This window comes from Amblyraja radiata, chromosome 5, assembly GCF_010909765.2.
Source record: "Amblyraja radiata isolate CabotCenter1 chromosome 5, sAmbRad1.1.pri, whole genome shotgun sequence".
Lineage (NCBI taxonomy): Eukaryota > Metazoa > Chordata > Chondrichthyes > Rajiformes > Rajidae > Amblyraja > Amblyraja radiata.
In genome coordinates, this window is record NC_045960.1 from 77,997,887 (window position 1) to 78,024,206 (window position 26,320).

Consider the following 26,320-nt stretch of genomic DNA (forward strand, 5'->3'; position numbering starts at 1 on the left):
TCTTTTGATGTTTCCCAGTTTCGATCTGGCATGAACAATAGGCTTCCGATGATAAGGGGTTTTCTGATGTCATGATCCCTCAGCCTGATCGTTATCATCCCCGATGGTGATTGTGCTTGTGCTGGCCTGTTTACCACCGTCTGCTGAGGCTTGGTTCCTTCCTTTGTGTATCCAAGAGAATCTCGTTATCTCCGTCTCAGCCTTTCCTGTTCACACCGTTGTGTGATGTCCAAGTCCACAGGCCAGACGGGTTTGATTCTTTCTGTGGATTGGGGGGGTTTTTCCGTTGCAGCCAGCAAATTTGTCTTTTAAAATATCCATGTCCTTATCCAAGTCCGGATTGGCCCCAATAACTTACACATCACAGAGCATACGGAAGATAGACACGAAATGCTGGAGTAACACAGCGGGACGGGCAGCATCTCTGGAGAGAAGGAATGTGTGACGTTTCGTTTCGAGACCCTTCTTCAGAGTCTCGTCCCGAAACGTCACCCATTCCTTTTATCCAGATGCTGCCCGTCCAGTATTTTATGTCTGTCTCCAGTATTACTGTGTCTATCATCGGCGCAAACCAACATCTACAGTTCTTCCCGACACATTAGAGGATACCGTCTCGCCATCGCTCGGATTACCCGCTTCATTTCCATAACGTTGCCACCTCTCTTTACTTTGCTTACTGAAGCCTGATCCTTGTCACACTCAGTGCTCTATCGCCCAGCCTCTCATCTTTCAATCGGGTTCGGCCAGGAAGGAACTGCAGATGCTGGATTAAAACGAAGATAGACACAGCATGTAGCTCAGCGGGACAAACAGCATATCAGAAGGGTCTCGACCCGAAATGTCACCCATTCCTTCTCCCCAGAGATGCTGCCTGCCGTCGAGTTACTCCAGCATTCTCTTTAAACCGGCATCTGCTGTTCCTTCCGACACATGCACAAGAAATAGGCAACTTTTCGGGCCGAAACGTTGCCTATTTCCTTCGTTCCATAGATGCTGCTGCACCCGCTAAGTTTCTCCAGCATTTGTGTGTGGGTGGGAGTTGGGGGGGGGGGGGGGATTCGAATCGGAACCCTTCTTCAGACATCCTAATCGGAATTGAGTCTGAAGATGTGTCTCGTCCCGAAACATCACCTATTTTTCTCCAGAAATGCTGCTTGACTCGCTGAGTTACTCCAGCTTTTTGTGTCTGTCTTCGATTTAAACCAGCATGTGCAGTTCACTCCTTACACGGGTCTCTGGAGAACATTGATTGGTAGCGTTCCGGACCCTGCTTCGGAAAGGCATCGATTGCTAGTTGGCGAGGACTCCGAGCTGTATCTCTCAAAGAAGTACATGTGAAAAATTTCTCACGGACCTGAAAAATGCGGGACCTTTCAGTAAAGTCCCTTTTAAAGATTCTTGAATCTCATTAACATAACTCATGAATAAGTTGATGTCCATATGCGGATGCAAATCTTTATTTTTTTAATTCAATCCCACAGAAGACAATTTTTACTCACCTTCTGTCCCCGCTGTCCAGCTTCCGGGTTCACCGTTCGCAGGAGTTCCCACGGTAACCGCAAGAGTTATTACGGATATCGCACGGATATCGCACTGGCCACTACGTTCATATAATGTTGCAATGCTCAACCACAAGTGTACAAGTCACTCTTGGAGAAATTCAAACTTGCTTGAATTTTCTCCCGAGTCACCAAGTTACACGATTACCTGCCGTTAGCGCCACGGTGGTCCACGAATGCCGTACTGTTATCGCACGAGGTTCCCACGATGTTAAACTCTGGTTAACTCTTGCGTCAAGTCGCCCCGTGAAAAAGCCCCATTACCGTTGCAAAATGTAACCACTGAATCCTACATGGAATTCCTCACCCTTTTGTTCTTTTAATTTCAGACTTTCAACTACAGAAATTCAAAGTCGAGTCCAAACTCTTAAACTTTTCGATGTATTGAAAAGCAATCCAGAAGGATTTCATGAGCACATGACAAAATATGTTTATCCAGGGGTTGATGGTGTGGACCACAACCGATTACTTTATTATTTTACTCTAATGGAATACTGTGGCTGTGCAGTATTTGTGAAACAATCCATCAAACCAGACACTCATATGAAGTTGCTGAAAAAACTCAAGGTCATTACTCCAGGTAGGAGTACTGGGCTCTTCAAAGCCCCATTTATTTATTTGCTTTAATCAGAGTTTGTAATAGATAAGATGTCGGTATTATTGGGTAGCTCAAGCTTGATCTTGTGGGAAATGTTTGATGTGAACATTGAGGCAATGTCTGTTTCTTTCCAAATTCAAATTATAATCATCGTAGGGTAGAAGAACCAAAATTGACATTGGAGCACGAATGACATTTAAAAAAATAAACCTGTTGATTTGTAATGAAAAGGAACTGCAGATGCTGGTTTATACCAAAGATGGACATAAAGTGCTGAAGGAACTCAGTGGGTCAGGCAGCATCTCTGGAAAAAATGGATCGGTCTCATTTCCGGTCGGGACCCTTCTCCAGACTGATTGTAGTGTGTGGGGGGGAGAGGGAGGAACTGGAAGCAAGGAAAACAAACAGGACAAATCAGGGCTGGCATAATTTCTACAAACACCTCCCCCCGTCCCCGTCTCTATCCGAAAGTAGCGGCGCTGCCTTACTAGCTGCGGCTCGCTTGCAGTCCGCCTGTTTTTTCTTTTTTTTTTGTTTTCTTTTGTCCTGTTTTAGTTAATTTTAGTTTATTTAGGTTGTGTATGTGTGTGTGTGGGAGGCGGGGGGGGGGTGGGAGAAAGGTTTTTGGTCTCTTCCTTCAGCGGGATGCAACCTTTTCTTGTGTCTCCGTCTCCGCTGAGGCCTAATGGCGAGCTGGCGGCCTCCAACTGGGACCAACCTCGAGTCTCCGGAGGCAGAGCCAGGACTTACCAACGCGAGGCTGGCCGACTTCGGGGCTGCGGTGGTGTTACAGCGGCGGCGACCCGACTTCGGGGCTGTGGCAGCGTTGCGGCGACGGCGACCCGACTTCGGAGGCTCGGCCGCGGGGCCCAGTGGACTTGGCCGCGGGCCCAGTGGACGACATCGTCGGGAGCTCGCATGTCACAGATTGGTGATATGTTCTCCGGAGCTCCCGCAACAACAGCTTCGTCCGCTGGACTGGAGGGCGGCAGCTTTGACCGCCCCGGGCCGCGGAGTTTGAACCGGCCCGTTCGCGGAGCTCGGATTCAGCCGCGGGTCTTGCTTCACCCGGCAGGGTCGCAACATCGGAGGCCTGGATCGCCTCAGCACAGAGGGAGAACAAGGAGGGAAGAGACAAGGACTTTAAGACTTTTGCCTTCCATCACAGTGAGGAAGTGCCTGGTGGACTCACTGTGGTGGATGTTAAATTGTGGGACAAATTATATGCTTTTAATGGTGTAATTCCACACTTTCCTAGCATCTTAGTTTAACCTTTACATTTTAAATGGAAGTTCATTGTCAACTGCATTCACATTAAAATGACAATTTTCCTCAATTTAGGTCAATTTTTTCATTTCTATATTCCTAAGTGGTTGCCATGATGGTGAGTCAGCAGTGAATGATTTGTGTCCAAACTGTCTGGTCCCAGTTAAGAATTTACATCTAGGATCTTTGAGTATCCAAATTTTGCTCTTGGATTTCCAGTTTTAATAAAGCTGGCCAAATGCCTAGAGCCATTCAGTTTATCAAATTGCTTTCACAAATTAAATTCAATATGCACTTCTCACATTGTCCAACATTTAAATCATTAACACAATGAACATTTGCCTTCCACTTGAAATAAATATCAACGGGGATTGATAGTGGGTCCACTGCTGGCAATTTATATAAATTACTAAACTAAGTGAGACCCGTTGGGTCTCATGTTCACATGGGAGGGCTGGTCTCCCAACGCAATATGTCACCTCTCCACCAATTCCAATATTGGTGGCTGGGGGGGGGGGGTGCTTTCTGGAGTGCTAGTATGGGTGTTGTGCGCTGAAGGGATCGCTTTCCAGAGGGCTAGTATGGACATTGTGGGCCGAATGGATTCTTGGGCAGGTGGCTCAGTCACTCAAGCCTGTTGTGCTGGCAGCTCACTCACTCACGGCTGGTGGGCTCGCATTTGACTCACGACTATTCCTTGAAATTCCATTTCAAGCAGGGGGCAAGGGCACCAAATTCAAGTGCAGTTTCATACCATTTCAAGCAGGGAGCAAGGCCACTAAAGACAGCGAGTCGTGACCTCTCTATCCCCCATCTTGCAGAGACTGAGCCACGCCCACACTTCTGGGTTTTATAGTCCCTCCCCCCTCAGACCAGAAGGGGCGTGGCCTTCATGGCGTGATTGACAGGAGAGAGAATCTCAACATTTTTTAAACACTAATAACTCTTATATTTCATCGATGGGAAAAATCCTCAGCACATGATGAGTGGAGGGGGACTCTTGAGTAAGATGCCCAAAAATCACAGCCGTACGTGGTTGCATTTTTTCTAAAATTAATATAAAGTGCATACAGGAAGTGGTCAAGATTAGACTTTTCATTGTATAGAAGGTAAGGCAGCTCTAATTAGGCAAGGCAGCTCTAATTAGGCAAGGCGGCTCTAATTAGGCAAGGCAGCTCGCTTTAGCACTTTCAAAACCAAACGCAAGGCAGCTCGCTTTAGCACTTTCAAAACCAAAGGCAAGGCAGCTCGCTTTAGCACTTTCAAAATCAAAGGCAAGGCAGCTCGCTTTAGCACTTTCAAAACCAAAGACAACACAGCTTGCTTTAGCACTTTAAACACCAAAGGCAAGGCAGCTTGCTTTAGCACTTTCAAAACCAAAAGCAACACAGCTTGCTTTAGCACTTTCAAAACCAAAGGCAACACAGCTTTAGCACTTTCAAACCAAAACACACTTTTGCATTTTCAAACCACATTAACGACACTGACAGGTCAGTAAAACCACTCAGTGTAGTAGACATGTGTTCACTGTTATTCACAGCTCATACTGAGAATTGTTGTCCCTCCGGAAGGGGTGTGGCCTTCAGGAGAGAGAATGTCAACATTTTTTAAACACTAATAACTCTTTTATTTTTAATCGATGGGAAAAATCGCCGTTCCGTTGGGTATGGCTGCCCTGCCTGCAGCTGTCCATTTTTTCGCTTCTTTTTAAAATTTTAGTATGTTTAATAGTGTTTTGTTTTTGGAGGACTAGTCTTTTTATGTGGGGGGTGGAGGGGGGAAGGGGGAAACTGCTTTTCAGGGTCCCTACTTGGTCGGAGAGGCGGCCTTCCTCCGAGCAGCAACTCGAACCGTCCTCGTGGCCTACCATCGGGTCTGGAGCGGCCTTTCCTGAGGGGACTGGCCAGAACCTCGGCTTCGGCGGCGGCGCAGCATTGGAGCGCTATCGCGGAGCGGGCGATGCCTTGCCCGGGTCGCCGTGTTGGAGCTCCAGTGTGCTGGGACCGCCGATGAACATCGCGAAGCTGCAGATCTGTGGAGCGGCCAGCTGTGGGCGGCGGCGCTGACTTTAACATCGGGAGCCTGGGATCTCTCGCCGAGATCGCCAGTGGTGGAGCTCCGTCCAGCTTCGGAAGCCGCAGTCTCCGGTAAGGATGCGGCCGTTCCAGGCATCCCAAGCCGCTGAGAGGGTTCTCCCTCCGGAGCACCATCGTCTGGCGAAAAGGGCCTGGAACATCGGGCCCCGTAGCGGCGACTCAATTGGCCCGACTATGGGTGGACATGGGGATGTGGACTGGACTTTGTGCCTTCCCTCACAGTGGGGACCATTGTGGGGGGATGTTTTTATGTTTACATTTCTTTTCTATTGTTATGTTTGTATTATTTTTAATGTGCTGCAATGGCAACTTGAATTTCACTACACCAATTGGTGTATGTGACAATAAATGAACCTTTGAAATCCTTTTGTTCTGCGCAGCAGAGGGGGACTGAGTAAATGGCCAAAACTCACAGCCGTAAGAGGCAGTGTTTTTTCTAAAATCAATAAACAGAACACCAGGAAGTGGTCAAGATCAGACTTTTAGTAATATAGATTTGGAGTTGGGATTTGGAAGTAGAATTTTATAACTTGTATATCATGTCAAATTGAACAAGTGTGGATAATAGTGGAGTATGTCAATTGCAAGAATGGACGTGCAACATTTGTGATATAGCTAAATTGAGATAAAGAGAAAGGTTCTTGTAAAGGAAGTCTAAACAACAGATGAAGACAGGGGACGAAAGGTAACCATTTGGAAATTGTTAAACAGTAAAGATCAAGAAATCCAGTGAAAGGAAACAATGTTACAGGAAAAAAATTCGATGACATTTAATAGAACATTGCACATCACACAACTCTGGTCTTCTTTTCACATTAAAAGCCAAATAGCCATTGGAAAGTGGAAGAATAACAATGTGAGGTTTTAGTCATCAAGAAAGACTGGGTCCAGCTCTGGAAGACTGACTTAATAGAGATGCTGAAATCTGTGCTCTACATCCCTCCATTTGCATTGTAAGGGAACCTAAATTACAACTTCACTACTTGACTTCTCAACTCGCCTTACTCACTTTAATCTCGGCCCCTCTGAACGTACAGTCCTCTGCTCACTTTGCAACAATCCCAACAATTGGAAATCTGAAGAAGTGTCCCGAACTGAAACATCACCAGTCCGTTTTCTCCGAAGATGCTGTCTCCCCTGCTGAGTTATTTCAGCAGTTTATGTCTGTCTTTAGTATAAACCAACACCTGCAATTCTTGCATTATAACCAAAAAGACAAAATGGATTGCAATTTGGGTTAACATGCATGTTCGCAGATTACTAAAAATATGTTACTTTCAAATAAGTCTAATTTTTGTTGTTAGGTTCATTTAATATTCTAGATTTTTTTAGTTCCTTTGTGTAATGACTTTGTTTTCTGTGTTCTTTGTTAGACCTTAGTTATAAGAAGCTGACAGATGGGAACATTGATCCACTGGAATCATTAGAACCAGTTCTTACGAGCCACAATGTCTTATCAGTTTCCAAACTCGCATCCAAAATTCCTGGGAAAGATGCCACAATGCTTTCTCCAAATCTCATCTATGCAACATGGCTTCGCAAACTCTTTTGGATTGGAGATTTCCAGCTTATTAAAACACCACCAGAAACATCAACTGAATGGCTGCATGCATATGACACATGTGCAAAATACTTCAACAGGCTGACCCCCACCAATATTGTTGGATTTATAGATGATATTACCTTCTCTGCTAATGCTGTTAACAAGGTATGAGAAATACATTGTTTTTGGGTAGATGAGAAAAAAATTCTTGGAACTAATATTATATTTGACAGTATTGGCACAGTATGCCATTCAAACCATGGCTAAATCAATAGAGCTTCTTTACCATTCTGAACAATGCATGGTAGAATAGCAATCACATTTTGCCAGAAACAAATTTGCTATGATGTTGCAACTTTGCGGCTTCTTTGAGTCAACCTGCAACCATGTTAAGAGTTATCGTTATTCTTTATTTGACATCCACTACTTAGTTTTTAGTTAGCACATTTCCTTTTTCAGATTTTTTGAAAATGTTTTAAATATTTAAGCATTTTATGGTGAGCAAATAAATATTAGAGCACAAGGTAAAAACAGAAATATCAAATATTATGTTGTTTTAAAACACGGACAATCTTGAACTAATTCTTCTGAGGGAATTTGACACCCTCAGTCCAAAATGATAAAATAAGTTTTTTGGCAGGAAGTTGAAACAGTGACATTGAGTCGTACAGAGCTTGTATACTCTGGAGTTTAGAAGGATGAGAGGATATCTTATTGAAACATATAAGATTATTAGGGTGTTCAAGAAGGAACTGTAGATGCTGGAAAATCGAAGGTACACAAAAAAGCTGGAGAAACTCAGTCTGAAGAAGAGTTTCGGCCCGAAACGTTGCCTATTTCCTTCGCTCCATAGATGCTGCTGCACCCGCTGAGTTTCTCCAGCTTTTTTGTGTACCTAAGATTATTAAGGGTTTGGACACGCTAGAGGCAAGAAACATGTTCCTGATGTTGAGGGAGTCCAGAACCAGGGGGCACAGTTTAAGAATAAGGGGTAAGCCATTTAGAACAGAGATGAGGAAACACTTTTTCACACAGAGAGTTGTGAGTCTCTGGAATTCTCTGCCTCAATTCAGGCCGGTTCTCTGGATACTTTCAAGAGAGAGCTAGATAGGGCTCTTAAAGATTGTGGACTCGGGGAATATGGGGAGAAGGCAGAAAAGGGGTACTGATTGGGGATGATGAGCCATGATCACATTGAATGGCGGTGCTGGCTCGAAGGGCTGAATGGCCTACTCCTGCACCTATTGTCTATTGTTTATTGGCACGGGAAACAGGCCCACCGACCCAACTTGTATATGCCGACTCCGTTTTATGTATGAGCTAGTCCCATTTACCTGTGTTTTCTCCATAATTCACCTTTCCTATCCAGGTACCTGTCTAAATGTTGCCATTGACCCTCCTCTACAACTTGCTCTGACAATTTGTTCTAAATACACACCATGCTCTACGCGAACAGGTCTTCAGGCATATACTCTCTTTTAATCTTTTCTGATTCACCTTAAACCTTTGCCCCCTCTGTCTGCTTTGGGGAAAAAGACTGTGACGATTCACCTTATCTATTTCTGTCATGTTTTTGTACACTTCAATATTCAACATATCAGCGATGCGATTAATCTGAAGCTGTGGCATCTAATCACATCAAATATTTCATTTACAAAAGTGTATAATTGACCACCTCGCCTCCACTCTAAAACAGTTGGCATGTCCCATTAGAATATGGCCACATTGCACAACATCCTACGGGCTACACAATATTTACCTCACATTGCACCGAGGCTTAATCTCAGTTTAATTGCTCCTCTGGGGCTACATTGTTCTCTCCATCAAACTTCTCAACCTTCTCTGCTATCTATACTGGAACATAGAACAGTACTTCACCAGAACAGCCCACAATGTCTGTGCTGAACATGATGCCAGTTTAATCTCCCCTGATCCATGTCCCTCCATTCCCTGTATATTCATGAACCTATCTAAGAGCCTCTGAAATGCCACTATCTTATCTTCTACAGGTGCACAACCTTTTATCCGAAAGCCTTGGGACCAGACACTTTTCGTAATTCAGAATTTGTCGGTCTTCGGAATGGAAATTTTTTAGCGTAGATTTTAATGGCTGGCTCAGTGGTAGAGTGCTCGGCTCATATCCGCAAGGTCGCGAGTTTGCGCCTTGATCCCGGCAATAAACTCTGTCGCGTGTTTGAGTCTTCAATGTAGTTTTTTCTTGCAGAATAAATGTTTGTATGAAATGCAGTGTAGGAGAGGTGTACTGACTGTGTGGGCAGAACTTTGGAAGTGATTGCCCACCAGTCTAAAGAGCCGCTGTGTCTCCCTGTCCCTGGGATAGCAGGGGGGCGATCAAACAGCACAATACCCCCCTCCCCCTCCAACTCCAGAGGAATCCGCTCCCCAATGGGCCGCTACGGCGACAAGTGGCAGTTTGCCCACAGCCCGAGCTGCGCCCCCTCATCCGCCACCCCAAGAACAAGACGTACCTTGCACACCATCAGCTTCTGCCCCTACGTGTTCCTCTGGAGTTGGAGCGGGGCTGGAGTTGCTGCTGGCCGTGGGTCTCTGGGATCTCCGTGCTTGCAGTGGGCCTGGGGGTCGGTGTCCCGTTGGTCCTGACGTCTCCGGCCACCCCCCTGGACTGGAGCTGAGACTGGGAACTGTACCACCCTTGCCCCCTCCCTCTGCAACTGCAAACAACCCCACTCTCCTGCAAGGGCGGTACAGTTCCCGGAGGATGGCAGGTGGCCGGAGACGTCAAGACTAACAGGAACCCGCTCCCCGATGGGCTTCTACGACGCCCCGAGCTGCGCCCCGTCATCCGCAACCCAGGTTCCTCTGTAGTTGGAGCGGGGCTGGGCTGGGCTGCTGTTGGCTGTGGGTCTCTGGGATCTCCGTGCTTGCAGTGGGCCTGGGGGTCGGTGTCCCGATGAGGGGGCGCAGCTCGGGGAACGGCTTCTGGTGGTCCTGACGTCTCCGGCCAGTTTGCAGTTTTCCTCTGGAGTTGGAACGGGGCTGGGCTGCTGCTGGCTGTGGGTCTCTGGGATCTCCGTGCTTGCAGTGGGCCTGGGGGTCGGTGTCCCGTTGGTTCTGCTGCAATCGCCGACGTGAAGACAGTGCAAAGCCCCCGCGCCGGTGCAATGGGCGGGGAGCTGGAGAGGGGAGGGAAGGGGTCACACACATGGCCGGGAAGCAGAGGGGTGTAGGTGGGGTGAAACTGAAGCGAGCGACAATCTGCTGCTGCTGCCTGCCCGCTGAGTTAAAAAGTTCCCACGCAAGACTCACGAAACACTGTGTATCGTGAGTCTACCATGGGAACTTTTTAACTCAGCGGGCAGGCAGCAGCATATTGTCAATTATTAACCCTCCCGCGCAATATACCCTCACCTTCTCTTTTATGAATGGGGATTTAGTTCCCCTTTCTTCGAGGACCAACCGGAGGTTCCGCTGTCACCTCTGCGGGCCGCCCTCGGTGAACGTTTTCAAGGACCTTTCTTCAAGGACCGAAAAAATGGCCGCTATTCGGAGGTTTTCGTTATTTGGATCTTCGGATAAAAGGTTGTGCACCTGTACCACAATCACTGGCAGAGCATTCATTCTCGGTAGCCAGCATTCTAGGTAGCCAGTGTAAAAATAAACCTTTTTTTGAGTTTTGCCCCTCTCATCTTAAAGTTAAGCCCTGTAGTCTGACATTTCCATCCTGGGGGAAATGGTTCTGACTGTACACCTTGTTTATGCTTTTCATAATTTTATATACATCCATCAGGACTTCCCACAACCTCAGATGAAAATACATCAAAGCCTCTTCTACACCATCTCCAAAGCCTTCATATTCTTCCTGCAATTGAATGTTGCACACAATATACCTAGAGTGGCCTAACCAAAGTTCCATACAAATGCAGTTTGACTTCCTGACTATTTTTCTCAATCCCTCAACCAATGAAGGCAAGCACACCACATGCCTTCTATACCATTCTCGATAATTGTGTTGCCACTTTTAGGGAGTTGTGGACTTGGACCCCAAGATCCCTCTATACATCAATGCTGTTAAGGGTTATGCCATCACTTTCTCTTTGCATTCGACCCCCTCAAAGGGCAATGTCTCACACTTGCTTGGAAAACTTTATATTTCTCCTTTGACAGTCTTGCTCATTATCCACAATTCCATCCGTTTTTGTGTCAGCTGCAAACTTGCTCACCATCTACATTAACTTCCAAATCATTTATTACATACCATAGAAGCTCTAGCACGGATCCCTACAGGACAGCACAGGTCGCAGTTGTCCAGCCAGAATAACATCCTTCCACTCTTACCCTCTGCATTCTGTAGATAAGCCAATTCTGAATCAAAACTACCAAGTTACCGTGGATCCCATGCATCTTAATCAGGCTAGCATGTGGGATTTTATCAGATGCCTTATTAAAATTCATGTAGAAAACATCCACTGCTCTACCCTCGCCAACCATCTTCATCATCTGCACCAAAAAAAATCAAGTTAGTTAGGCATGACCACGGATAAAGCCATGCTGACTGACCCTATTCCATTCTCTTTCAAATGCGACTGACACCTATGCAAAGAATCTTTTTCCTGTTTCTTGAGAAACTTGTTTGTTTCTTATTTCTGACCAAGTGTCCAGAATCGAAAAAAGGTTGACTTTTTTCTTTTTCCACAGATGTTGCATAACCTGTTGAGTTTCAGATTTTTGGGTTATATTTCAGATTTCCTCTATTTGCAGTTTTTATTCATATTTTTTATTAACTCGGTGGTTCAAGTTTTTTCTATAATTTTAAAAATTTATGCAACAAATCCCTCAACACAAAACAAATTTAAGAACCTGAAGCTCTTTTGGAATTTCGGGCTGCTGAGGTTGGGTAATGGAGGCAGGGGCTGAGTAATTATACAAATTCACTTAGAATCTTTTTCTTTGCTCCAAATAGCAATTGACACAAGGTAGTTATGTGCATTGCCAAAATATTATAGAAGATATTATCTTTTTTTGAGAATAAAAACTTGTTTTAAGATGTCTATCAACAAAAAATAATTAAATGAGCATGTGAATATCACAAAATTAAAAATTATCAGTTAATAAGAAGGACATCTGTTTTATGTTATGTCAGTGCATTTTAATGTGACTGGGAATTCAATTGCATATGGTTTTTCTATCATTGCTATGCAACTGAAAATCAATGGGCTTTTCCCCAGATTGAGTGATGGTTGTGATCATTTACAAGCGGTTTTGTCTCACTCTGAATATTATATTGAACATTTCCTGGGTACCTGAAAATCACTTCCTGATTTCCACATCGGGGGCATACAAGATAACGTAATTACCCAAACAATGCTTTGCAATACATGCTGAGTGCAATCCCCACTGATCTCCAACCAGCACATCCCCTCCACGCAGCACTGAAGATTCTGGTTTCTGAATTTCCATCCAAATGATCAGTTGAACCGCTGATCCCAATCTTCATTTTCCTTTTTCTTTTCCCTCTTCCAACCCAACCCTTGCCACTTTCCAAGATGGCTGATCATGATACGCTTTGATTTAATTTTCTTTCTCCTCCAAAAAGGATGTGTAAATCACATCTCTCTTCCAAACTTGTCAACCACATCGTACATCTAATGGAATTCAGTAGTGTCTATCTCCAGCAAATTGACTTTTGTTCTAGACTCGTAGCTAAGCACAGACCGTTGTGTGTCCATCATAAATGCAATTAAAGGCAAACCCCCTCAAAAAAACATTGTATTTTTACTTCTTAAAAACATAATTACTGCAGCTTTACATATTTTATAAGTGTTTTATGACCCACATCATTACTTAATGCATAGAATGAAACTCTGCTGTAGTAAAACCAGTAATGTAATATCATTATAATATGATTCAAGTACAATCAAATCATGTTTAATAAGGTATAGAGTGTTGTTTTATCAAAGTTATCAATTGTGGCTCCAAATATGTAGATTATATTAATCTGTTCAATATTTACTTAGAAATTGACATCATTGATTTTGTTTGGAATGTAGCAAAGATTAATTTCTGTGCCTGCTGCCAATTCCGTTGATTAAGCATTCCCAAAAGGCATTACTACAAAATTAATCCCACAAACATATAACTAATCAGTGATGGCCCAGTGGTGCAGCAAGTTGATCCCAAGTTCAAGCCTCACCAGTGCAGTGTATGTGGAGTTTACCTTTGCTGCCTGTTTCACATGGATTTCCTCCAAGTGCTCCAGTTTCCTTCCATGTCCCAAATAAGTATAGGTTGGTATATTGACTGTTCTAAATTTCACCTTGTGTAGTGAGGGTTACAGTCTGGAAAGAGTTGGTGGAACTGTGGAGAGCATAAAGTGGGGTTTTGTGTAGGCTCAGCACAGACTTGGTGGAATGGAGGGCCTGATTTCATGTTGTATGACTTTTTGATTCTTTAGCTCAGCAAAGAGCTAACACATACCTTAGAAAATAGGTGCAGGAGGAGGCTATTTGGCCCTTCGAGCCTGCACCGCCATTCATTGTGATCATGACTGATCATCCACAATCAGTAACCTATGCCTGTCCTCTCCCCATATCCCTTGAGTCCGCTAGCCCCTAGAGCTCTACCTAACTCTTTTAAATTCATCCAGTGAATTGGCCTCTACTGTGGCAGAGAATTCCACAAATGCAGTACTTTTCAGACCTGTAGTAGTGGTGGAGATGTCTCCCTTTGAGAGAGTTGCTAACCAGCTTTCCGTCAGGCCTGTCCCACTTAGCCGATTTTTTAGGCGATTACAGACGACTAGGCTGTCGCCACATGGATGCCGGGGTGTTGCCTGCATGGTCGTGAGTAGTCTCCTCAGTTCCCCAAAACGTCGTAACGTCTTTCTGGTCGCCGCTGGATTTTCGGCAACAGTGGGTTTGACACCAATGAGCATAGCATGACTTCTCCTGACGTAGGTGCTGTTGTAGTTGTCGCCAGGTTAACGTAGATTGTCGCCAGGTGATGTAGGTTGTCGCCGGTGCTGGCTGTTTTTTTTTTGTTGTTAAAGTAATTATTCTATTTCAAATTTAATGTCGAAGGGGGGTCCAGTCCCCGTTTGTCGGCGACCTGCTACGACTATGACAGTTGCCGGCAGTCGCCTATAAATAGTCTAAGTGGGCAGGCCCATTATTGACTCATCAGCTGCACATAGTAGATTAGTTATTGGTTAAGACAAGTTTTTCCACCTATCACTCTCTTGTAAATGAATAATGTTTCTCAAGCTATAGCTGTCGTTCATTCATTACACCCCGTCCCCCAGTTCATTCCCAGAGTTTCACTCAGCGAGAGACTGCCGTAGCACTTCCATGGTCTGCCTCCAACTTGCCTTCATTGTTAAACAGTACCTGATTTCCTCTCTCTATCCTCCATCCCACTGTAATGATCCCCTTTCTCTCACTCTCCGGCTCTCTCAGTAAATAAAACATTTGTCTTATTATAAAGCGTGTGGCCACTAAGAAACTTTGCAACACATTTCAATATTCCAGTGCTTATCAAACTGGATTTCTTGAGTGGTTGTATTTAATAAATTGATCCAATTTTACCTCCACTTGTGCAGATAGAAATCCTGGCAACATATTTTTGGGGCCAGGATCCTCCTGGTCTGATTTTTCTGTTTGCTGCATCAGCTGAAACAACTAAGCAGCCTGGTACCAGAAGAAATTTGTGCTTGAAGTAGCTGGTCCATTAGGGAGACTTGAACTGAAAACGTTATATGCGGCTGTCTTCTCACTTTGGACAAGTGCAGCATACCTATGAAGAGACTGAGGAAGATAATTGTTTTTGTTCAAGGAAACTTCATTTCCAGCATGAAAAGCATTTCCCTCTCTATCTTGGAAAGTTATTTGGTTATGAAGGTAGAATGAAAAGCAGCAAAAAAATACTTGACACAAATCTTTGCACAATGTAGATATTGTAGGGTAGAAATTGAATGGAATGAGATGCGAACTTCATTCAAGCTAATGAGGGAGGGTAGATTGTGTTACAGTATCCCAGAAGGTAATGACATTCACCAACTCAGCTTTGGATAATTTGGTGGCTATCTATGGGCAGGTTATATTTGCTTACTGTTACACATAGAGATGGAAAGCTCCTGTGAAGTATTTGGGGACATTTAGTTATTTGTGGAACCTGTACCCCTATCGTTCCCATCTAAAAATGATGACTACTCGCAGTCAACATTTACCAACCCAGATATGGCGCAGTGTCTGGTGGCAGAGGTCACAATTTACAAAGCGGTAAAGTCATTAGCCACTCGAGGCAGGAGTGATGAAGTGAAAATTTGGAGTTAGTGGGAGTGTCATGGCTCTCATAGAGCCCTCGCCAGCACTGGAATCCAGAGGCACAACAGCAGCAATCTGATCCCACCACAGACTGCTGCCAATGTATCTCTGGCCTCCAGTGCTGGTGAGGGCTCTGTGAATGTCGTAGCACTTCCATGGTCTGACCTTTAGAAATCTAGATGAGTTTGAGTTTAGTTTATTGTCAAGTGTACCGGGGTGCAGTGAAAAGCTTTGGTTACGTGTTAACCGGATGATGTCCACCACAGGGGAGGGTGGGGAGGGTAGTGGCTCTTTGGGGCACAAATTGGTTATACTTGGCATCAAGTTCGGCATGGACATTGTCTTTTCCTGTGCTGTTCTATGTATTCTTTCAGGCTGATGGCGTGCATAATCCCTCCAGTTGATGACTGATTCAGTGAACCTCTGATGTCGGTATGTGTTCTACTTGCTGCCATCCAAGCTCAGACCGCTGCTGCCATGGCACCAGATTCTGCTCTTGGCTCGGCTCTGAGAGTGTTGTGTCCTCCAGCAAATTGTCCTGCAGCAGATGCTTAGCTGGCTCAGGCCTGTTCCTGTGAGAGGTGTAGTGGCTCTGGATAATACAAAACAGCTGTCGTCTCACAGATGACAACATCTGTACCTCCAGCATTCCAAGAGAGCCCCCGCAGTCGCCTGTCAGCCAGCCAGTGCAGACTGCTGTCCCTTGAGTTGAGATTACATGAATCTGAAGCATGGGCATTTGGTGCAGAGCTGCCTGTGGTTGACCTTAACAGCAATCAAAATCCTCCATCGCTTTTTGTGAACAACCATTCGCTAGGGGAAACACAGAAATAGTGACTGAAGAAGGGTCTCGATCCGAAACATCACCTATTCCTTTTCTCCTGAGATGCTGCCCAATCCACCGAGTTACTCCATCTTTTTGTGTCTATTTTCGATGTAAACCAGCATCTGAGTTCCTTCTAACCCATAGAAATAGCAGAGCATGCTTATGAAGTATACGTGTCATTTTTTTTACTTGATTAAATGCATGGGAAGTGTTTGGTGTGATAATTTGCTTGATTGCATCCCATGAATTGTACAGATTACGACATAAAGGTGATAATTTAACAAAGGATTGATTGTATGATCATGTGGGGTGCTTTTTATTAGTTAGGACATGTGGGTGATGCATGTCACAAAGGGCAACGTTGATCCCTATTTCCAATTAAGGCCAATGAGGAGCTACCAGCCTGACTCACTGAGGGAACTCTGGCATTGCCTCTACTAAAGGGAAGCAACAAAATGAGTGAGCACACGAGCAAGGAACAGTAAATATCCAAGTGAGGATGATGTGTGGTCTGGAATCCACCTTGCATCTGTTGTGATGCCCAGGCATCACCGACCTGTCATTCCAAGCATTACAGCTCCAGAATTCCCACTGTGATCGGCAAAAAGCCGACAGGAGTTATTGCTGTCAGGTTGGAAAAGTACCCATAACCCAGGCATGGTATCAATTTTGAAAATCTGTGTGTTAGAATGGTTATTGGATTGGCCCTGGAATTGGCTGCTATATGATGTAGAACACAGTAGCTGTACTTAAGTGTCTCCAAGAAAGGTCTATTTAATCTCTTTGCAGCTGCAAATAACTCTCACAACTTTGACGTGTGCTTTGCAGGTGGTGAAAAGCTGTGCTAGGTCGAGTGTGATATCATACATTGTGCTACACACAGACTCCGACATGCTCTTGCAACTCCAGTAATTAACAACCTGATCTATATCATTTTTGGGTCTATGGTAATCACACAACATATTGTTGCCCAGATGGTAATGGCATGAAAAAGCATTGCGATTTTGGTAATTGTAATGCCAAAGCTACCTTGTCCATGGTCAACCCTGCTGCTTTTTGGCCTTGGCCTGTCTGCCAGTTTCCTGAACTGATATAATGGGACACTCCCGAATCTAAGCGTTAAAATGCACCCACTGACAGTGTCCTCAAAGAGAAGCTCTAGTTGTTATCGCCAAAGACCTTTCTCCACCTGCAGTTCGTCCTTTAGGAAAAGCTAATGATGAATGGAATCAAATTCAAATAAAAGGCATGTACTGTTGTAAAGATTGCTATTAAGTCAGAGGACTAGGAATTGGTTTTAAATCTTGCAGAGAATAACTCATAAAACAGGGTAAGCAAATTGTTAGCTAAGAGTCTCTGAAGTTATGTAAAAAGAGGGTAACTAAAGTAAAAGTTAAGCCAATGAAGCATAGTCAACTTGGTTTTATGAAAGGGAAGTCATGTTTGCTCATGTTCTTAAAGGTAGTAACCAGTAGGATGGATAAATGGGAATCAGTAGGCTCTCATGCATTGCGATAACCAGAAGATATTTGATACAGTACCACGTAAAAGGTTGCTGTACAAAATAAGAGTGCATGGAGTTGGTATGAAAATGAACCATGACTCCCATTTCTCCTCCGACCTTGAGAAAACTGAGTCAGGATACTTGGGTCATTTTCAGATTGACAATAAATAATAACCTGTGGGATGCCAAAGTGATCAGAACTGGGATCTCGACTATTTATCATCTGTATTATTGATGTATGTGAGCTCAAAAACAGGACCTCTCGTTACGCCGGTAGGGACAATGATTTTCGGTACACTCAATCCCCACTCACTTTTCTTTCCCCATGGATCTAACTGTACTTTTGTATCATTTTACTGCAGGTTTTTAAATAGTAATTATCTTGACAGCTTTGGACTGCGCTCTATTAGAAACATTTCCTCAGTTCTCTCCACCCTCCCGCTTGATCTTAAAACAAATTTATCATCTCCTTTTCCCAATTCTGAGGAAGAGTCCTTGTTCCAAAACTTCAACTGTGTTTCTCCATCCCAACTCAAATTGCCTGAGCTACAGAGAGATTTGAGGAGTATAAGGAAATGTGGGAAAAGGGTGTTGTGCTCAAAATTGGTCTAACTGTGATCTGAGTGTCAGAGCAGGCTTGAGCAGTCAACTGGCCTTGTACTCTCACTTGATTAACAGATTTTGGTGGTGCAGAATAGGACAACTAAACTGAAACTGTCTCTGCAAAATGATGCAGTGTTTCCTGAGCAGTCCATCCAACTAAATCTCATCTTCAGAATGCTTTGACACTTTACATTAAATGTTCCAGCGCCTGTAGCTGTAATTGCTTTCACCCAAGTTGTGCTATGAGCTAGGGATTGAGGGATTAATATTTGTCTCCTGATATGGCAGGCTCAGTAGATAAACACAGAATTAAAACATTGTCTAGCTGGCTGGATGGATAGCATTGACAACAACAATTATTTTTTGCTCGTATTCGCACACAAGCTGAGCCAAGCAGTTCATGAAGAGCACTGTCTCTTCAACACATCTTGCTCCCTAAGAACTCAGGTAGTGTGTAATCTGGGCACATTTGCAGCCCAAAACGTTTGCTGCTTTCCACTTGAAGAGAAGCAAATTACTTCCTCTTACCTTCGGTTAAGGAACATTTATGTAATCGCATATGCAGCTGTGCGCTGCCAAAGGCAATATACAGTGCCCTCTATAATGTTTGGGATAAAGACCCATCATTTATTTATTTGGAGATAGACAAAATTGCTGGAGAAACTCAGCGGGTGCGGCAGCATCTATGGAGCGAAGGAAAAAGGAAACGTTTCGGGTCGAAACCCTTCTTCAGACTGAACTAAATTTTTTATTTGCTTCTGTACTCCACAATTTGAGATTTGTGATATTTAAAAAATCACATGTGCTTAAAGTGCACATTGTCAGATTTAAATAACGGGTGTTTTTATACATTTGGTTTCACCATGTAGAAATTACAGCAGTGTTTATACATAGTACCCACATTTCAGGGCACCATAATGTTTGGCACACAGCAATGTAATGTAAATGAAAGTAGTCATATTTTGTTGCATATCCTTTGCATGCAATGACTGCTTGAAGTCTGTGATTCATGGACATCATCAGTTGCTGGGTGGTTTATCTGGTGATGCTCTGCCAGGCCTGTATTGTAGCCATCTTTACCTTATGCTTGTTTTGGGGGCTAGTCCCCTTCAATTTTCTCTTCAGCATATAAAAGGCATGCTCATTTGGGTTCAGATCGGGTGATTGACTTGGCCACTCAAGAATTTACCATTTGTTAGCTTTGAAAAACTCCTTTGTTACTTTAGCAGTATTTTTGGGATCATTGTCTTGCTGTAGAATGAACCACTGGCCAATGAGTTTTCAGGCATTTGTTTGAACTTGAGCAGATAGGGTGTGCTATTCACTTCTGAATTCATGCTACTTCCATCAGCAGTTGAATCATCAATGAAGATAAGTGAGCCAGTACCTTCAGCAACCATACATGCCCAGGCCATAACACCCCCACCACCGTATTGGTGGTACGCTTTGGATCTTGGACAGTTCCTTCTCTCCTCCATCCTTTGCTCTTGCCATCACTCTGATATAAGTTAGTCTTTGTCTCATCTGTCCACAAGACCTTTTTCCAGAACTGTGGTTGCTCTTTTAAGTACTTGGCAAACTGTAACCTGACCATTCTATTTTTGTGGCTAACCAGTAGTTTGCGTCTTGCAGTGTAGCCTCTGTCATTCTGTTCATGAAGTCTTCTGCGGACAGTGGTCATTGACAAATCCACACCTGACCCCTGAAGAGTGTTTCTGATCTGTCAGACAGGTGTTTGAGGATTTATCTTTATTATAGGGAGAATTCTTCTGTCATCAGCTGTGGAGGTCATCCTTGGCCTGCCAGTCCCTTTCTGATTAGTAAGCTCACCAGTGCTCTCTTTCTTATTAATGGTGTTCCAAACAGTTGATTTTGGTAAGCCTAAGGTTTGCCTGATGCCTCTAACAGTTTTATTCTTGTTTCTCAGTCTCATAATGGCTTCTTTGACTTTCATTGGCACAACTTTGGTCCTCATGTTGACAAACAGCAATAAAAGCTTCCAAAGGTGATGGAAAGACTGGAGAAAAGACTATGTACCGAGCTCTCTTATACCTGTTTTAAGGCGGCATTTAAACCCCTGAGCAATTACAAATACATGTGAAGCCATGTGTACCAAACATTATGGTGTCCTGAAATGGGGGGGACTATGTATAAACATAGCTGTAATTTCTACATGGTGAAACCAAAATGTATAAAAATACCCTTTAATAAAATCTGACAATGTGCACTTTAACCACATGTGATTTTTTTCTATTACAAATCTACAGAACAGAAGCAAATAAATATTACAATTTTTTTCTATTACAAATCTTGAGTACAGAGGCAAATAAATAAATGATGGGTCTTTGTCCCAAACATTACGGAAGGCACTGTGTTGCATACATATATGTTGCCACCATCTAGAATTATCCAGAGACTGAGAAGTTCAGGGTAATATTGACTTCTTCCTCCAAGCATAGAAGAGAAGCAGAAGTTCTATATGTGTATTTTTACAATACTGGAGAGTTTTTGACAAACAAGATTAGTATTCACTTTTTTACACCAATACACTGTTCTTAACAAAAATCTACCCATCATGTGAAACCTAATAAATAGCAGATATAACTTAGATAACTTCAAGACCGAAAGTTCAAAACTTTATTCATAATGGACAAATATTCATCGTTTTCCCACCATTTTGGACACCAAAAATGTGACATTAATTGGTCATCAAAACTAAGAAACTGAGCCAATCTTCAATTTGGCAACACACTGTCTCTTATTTACCTTTTGTACGGACCAAGTCGCTAACTTCATTCCTTCGTGTCAACTTCGGGAAGCTCCGCAACGACCGTTACGGAGACATTTTACTTCCAAAAAAATCAGCCCAAATCAAACGATCTGACGAATCATCGGCCATCTATGTCGCTCAGATCCATAAGGTAATGTACCATTTAAATCGCTTCGGTAAAAATGCTTGGTTTTCGCTGGGACATCAAAACGAACGCTTTTTTTAAGTGTCCACCGCAACGTAAGTTTGTGTGTATAATATGTAATGCGCGTTGCGGTATCCACTCAGATGGATGCAGTATTCTATTACATGATCAGGTAAATGAAGTGGAAACGATGTTTGCGATTTTATTGTTCCATGTGGTATTCAACAACATAGAAAGGAATAAGATATATGTGTACTTACTGTGCCAACCAGGTCACTGGTGGAGACCACCACCAAAATGTATTTGTGTATTCTGATGCCATTTTCAGAAACTTGCCATCAATATGCTATACTTTCTTATATTTGTTGTTGATACTATGTTAATCATGAACCCAATAAAGTGCTTGTCAACATTTTTGAAGGAATTTGAAATTTGACCCCATTTGTCACACTTGTGTGCAGTATTGTAAAAAGACACATATGATAAATCTCAAGGATCATTTGCCTTGGAATCTTTAACTTACGAATGCATAGCTGCTTCAGAAGATTATTTAGGTGTTCCTGACCTCTCCAAGAAAGACCGTAGCTCCTGCCTCCCTCCTATGCCTTATTTTATTGGAGGAGGCTACAAAGGAAATTTTCGACAGATGACCAGCATCTGTTAAAATCTCTTAACACTTTGTTCCAACTGCTGGTTAGAAATTACACTGAAGATAGACACAAAAAGCTGGAGTAACTCAGTGGGACAGGCAGAATCTCTGGAGAGAAGGAATGGGTGACGTTTTGGGTCGAGAACCCTCTTCAGACTGGTTAGCGATAAGGGAAATGAGAGATACGGACGATGATGTAGAGAGATAAAGAACAATGAATGACACACATGCAAAAAAGTAACGATGAAAAGGAAACAGGCCATTGTTTATAGTTTGTTGGGTGAAAACGAGAAGCTGGTGCAACTTGGGTGAGGGAGGGATAAAGAGAAATCCCTGAAATTACCTGAAGTTAAAGAAATCATTATTCATACCACTGCGAAATATGAGATGATGTTCCTCTAGATTGTGTTTAACCTCACTCTGACAAGCGAGGAGACCTCAGACAGAAAGGTCTGTTTGGGAATGGGAAGGAGAATTAGAGTGTTTAGCAACTCCAAGTAATTGATAATCCCATTAGGTAGCTCAGGTGTTCGGCTATATATTTTGACATGAGCAGGCCTCACTGAGAGCTAACTGTTTGTACATGAATCAGTTTCATGGAGAAGTGGCAGTGGGACAGAGCAAGATAACTGACTTGACCCTATGTGTTCTGTGCTTCATGCATGTCTGTTTTGTGCACAATAGCACACAATGGGGAAGGGAAATAGATAGGGTGAACGCACAGTCTTTTACCAAGGGTAGGAGGGAGAATCAAGAGCCAGAGGACATAGGTTTATGGTGAGAGGGGAACGATTTACTGAGGGGAAACTTTTTCACACCGAGGGAGGTGGATATATGGAACAAGCTGCCAGAGGGGAGTAATTGAGGCAGGTACGATAGCAACATTAATGCACACCTTTTCTGAACACTGCAAAAGTTAAGCACCATTTTCCCATCAGCATCTTTTATATGGAAGAAATCCCCTTGCACATCTTGTATTTTTGATGCTCAATGCTCCTTTAATACTAAGTTTGTCTGATTTATATTTTTAGCTGAATGTTGAAGCTAGGTTGGAGATTACTAAAAGAGCGTTGAAAGCAATCAAGCAGATCAGTGAGAAACAGCAGAAGGAGGCTTTGGAAAGCAGCATCCCACCTACATTTAATTCCCAAGGCAGCAATGAAGAGGCTTTGACTCATCTGCAGCAATCACTGGCTCATCTCGAAACGCTCAACCACAGCTTTGTACACTCCCTGAAGGCCAGCAACCAGGTATAGCTAATCTTGTCCTTTTCAGCCAACTGCACAATGTTCACCTTCCATAAAATGTGATTTTCTGACATCTACAAAGCAGAATCTTTAATCATTGTTCTATTCTGCTTGAAATAGAGGTTGGTTAGACCTGAAAGGCAAAAGACTTTCATTTCTTTTTGAACACCAAGACTTGGCAGTCACTTTATTTTCATTGTAGCCATAAACTGAGGTTGGTGAGGTGCTCTCTGCCATTTCCTTTCACTTCACTTCCACATCAAACAAATTTCCATTAGATACAATTTATTTTCTTATCCTGATCTCTTAATGTACTTGCCGTAATGAATCTGATTATATTCAACATTTTCCTTTCATAACGAAGCCAAATTAAGTGGGGTTTTTTTAATCAGTGGATTGCACAGTTGATGCTTTGATGTGTATTACTGTAATAAAAATTACTGAACAGTTTATACTTATCCAATAATTGATTTGGCATCGCATTCCTCTTTTCTTTCAACAGCTGTCATTTTGCTTTATGATCAGAACAATATTTTTGCATGCAGACTGTGCACACATATGCAATTAGTCACTCTCATCTGTGCAAATAGTGGTGATTGATTAAATCCAGAGATCTGTGTGGTGTATCTCAATAGACAATTGGTGCAGGAGTAGGCCATTCGGCCCTTCAATGTGATCATGGCTGATCATCCACAATCAGTACCTCGTTCCTGCCTTCCCATATCCCTTAGCTCCACTATCCCTACGAGCTCTATCTAACTCTCTCTTGAAAGCATCCAGCGAACCAGCCTCCACCGCCCTCTGAGGCAGAGATTTCCACACACTCACAACTCTGTGTGAAAAAGTTTTTTCTTAAACTATGGCCCCTGGTTCTGGACTCCCCCAACATTGGGAACATGTTTCCTGCCTCTAGCGTGTCCAAACCCTTAATAATCTTATATGTTTCAATAAGATTCCCTCTCATCCTTCTAAATTCTAGAGTATACAAGCCTAGCTGCTCCAATCTATCAACATATGAGAGTCCCGCCATCCCGGGAATTAACCTTGTGAACCTACGCTGCACTCCCTCAATAGCAAGAATGTCCTTCCTCAAGTTTGGAGACCAAAACTATCACAACACTCCAGGTGTGGTCTCACTGGGGCCCTCTACAACTGCAGGAGGACCTATTTGCTCCTATACTCAACTCCTCGTGTTATGAAGGCCAACATGCCATTTGCTTTCTTCACTGCCTGCTGTACCTACATGCTTACTTTCAATGACTGATGAACAAGGACCCCCAGATCCCGTTGTACTTCCTCTTTTCCCAACTTGACACCATTTAAATAATAATCTGCCTTCCTGTTTTTGCCACCTAAGTGGATAACCTCACATTTATCCACATTAAACTGTATCTGCAATGCATCCCACTCACCCAACCTGTCCAAGTCACCCTGCATCCTCATAGCATCCTCCTCACAGTTCACACTGCCACCCAGCTTTGTGTCATCGACAAATTTGCTAATGTTACTTTTAATCGCTTCATCCAAATCATTAATATATATTGTAAATAGCTGCAGTCCCAGCACCGAGCCTTGCGGTACCCCACCAGTCACCGCCTGCCATTCTGAAAGGGGCCCGTTAATTCCTACCCTATCTCAACCTGTCAAATCATCTGAGCAGACTTGATTCTGAAAATAAACTGCATTGTATTCATTTTATTGGAGTACTTCAAAGGTGTGATCGACCTCAGAGTCAACATTGAAAGGAAATCATGTTTAGCATAGATTGGGTAGACAGTCAATCTTTTTCCCCAGGGTGGAAATATTAAAGACTCGAGGCCACAGCTTTAAGGTAAGAGGGGCAATGTTTAAAAGTGATGTGTGGGCCGAGTTCTTTTACACAGTGTGGTGGATGCCTGGAACGTGCTGGTGGAGCAGCTAGATATAACAGTGGCATTTAAGAGGTTAAGAGACCCTTCTTCAGGCTGATTTGGCAGTGGGGGGGGGGCGGGGAAAAAAGGAAGAGGCGGAGACAATAGGCTTTGTGGGAGAGCTGGGAAGGGGGAGGGGAAGGAGGGAGAAAGCAGGGGCTATCTAAAATTAGAGAGGTCAATGCTCATACCGCTGGGGTGTAAACTACCTAAGCAAAATATGAGGTGCTGTTCCTCTAATTTGCGCCGGGCCTCACTCGCAATGGAGGAGGCCCAGGACAGAAAGGTCAGATTGGGAATGTGAGGGGGAGTTGAAGTGCTGAGCAATAAGTCATTTGGCCCAACCTGCCCACGCTGACCAAAATGCCCCATCTATAGTCCCACCTGCCTACATTTCCCCTGTTGTGCTAAACCAAGGGTTCCCTACCTGGGGTAAATTTTGTCTACCCAGGGGGTAAATTTGTTGATTCTGGATTTCTACATATTTTTTCTCATTGACTGACTGTGTTTGGTTCTGGTATACCGGTATCTGTTCATCATTAGTTATTCATAAATAAGTGAAATAACTTTGTTATGTGCTTTTAAAGTTGCCAGGGGAAAATGGGATGAAAAAGGTTGTGAACCCCTGTTCTAAACTGTATAAAGTTCCACATATCCAGTACCCTCTCTGTGAACTTTACATCCTTGTTGTGGATGTAATGAGCAGGGTGAATGAAGGGGAACGGTAGGTTAATTTTGTTTGGATTTCCAAAATAAATTTAAGAGAAAGATACTTTGCAAGAGTCCCTAAAATTAGAGGATATATGTGAGATAGCTGACAAAAAAACTTTCCAGGTTGTTAAGCCATAAAAAAAAAAGTGAAATGCCTCGGACCACTGTTCGGTTGATTCAGTGATGAGAGGGCTGTCATAAAAGGAGAAGCTAAACAAGTTGGGAAGAGACTCAGTGGCCTGGAGACGACCAAAATGATTTTATTGAAAGTTGCACAATTTGGACGTGGCATGACAAATTATAAACTTGCGATGAAGAGTTTATTGAATTCTCTACAAGACTGGTGAGGTAGAAACTAAATTATCAAATGTTTTCAAAGTTGTGCTGGAAAGATTGGTTCTGGGGAAAGCTAAAGCTGGGGCAAAAACAGATCTGCTATGATAATTTTAAATGTTGGAGCAAGATTGCGGGGCCATTTGCCTTGTTCCTGGATTTTATATTCTTGTCACAAGTTGAAACTTTAATCCAAGCACAGAATCCAGCAGTCATTTTTAATGTGGTACTTAAGTCTACAAACGGATATGTTATTATTA

The 26,320-nt window shown here is 43.4% G+C and overlaps 1 protein-coding gene across 1 annotated transcript in view; it reads left to right on the forward strand.

Moving 5' to 3' along the window:
- nbas (NBAS subunit of NRZ tethering complex) overlaps positions 1–26,320 on the forward strand; it is a 267,026-nt gene that overhangs the window by 188,662 nt on the left and 52,044 nt on the right. The window contains exons 43-45 of the mRNA XM_033021570.1: positions 1,889–2,139; positions 6,893–7,227; positions 22,891–23,109. Of these exons, the coding sequence (XP_032877461.1) occupies positions 1,889–2,139; positions 6,893–7,227; positions 22,891–23,109 (805 nt within the window). The remainder of the gene's footprint in view (positions 1–1,888; positions 2,140–6,892; positions 7,228–22,890; positions 23,110–26,320) is intronic.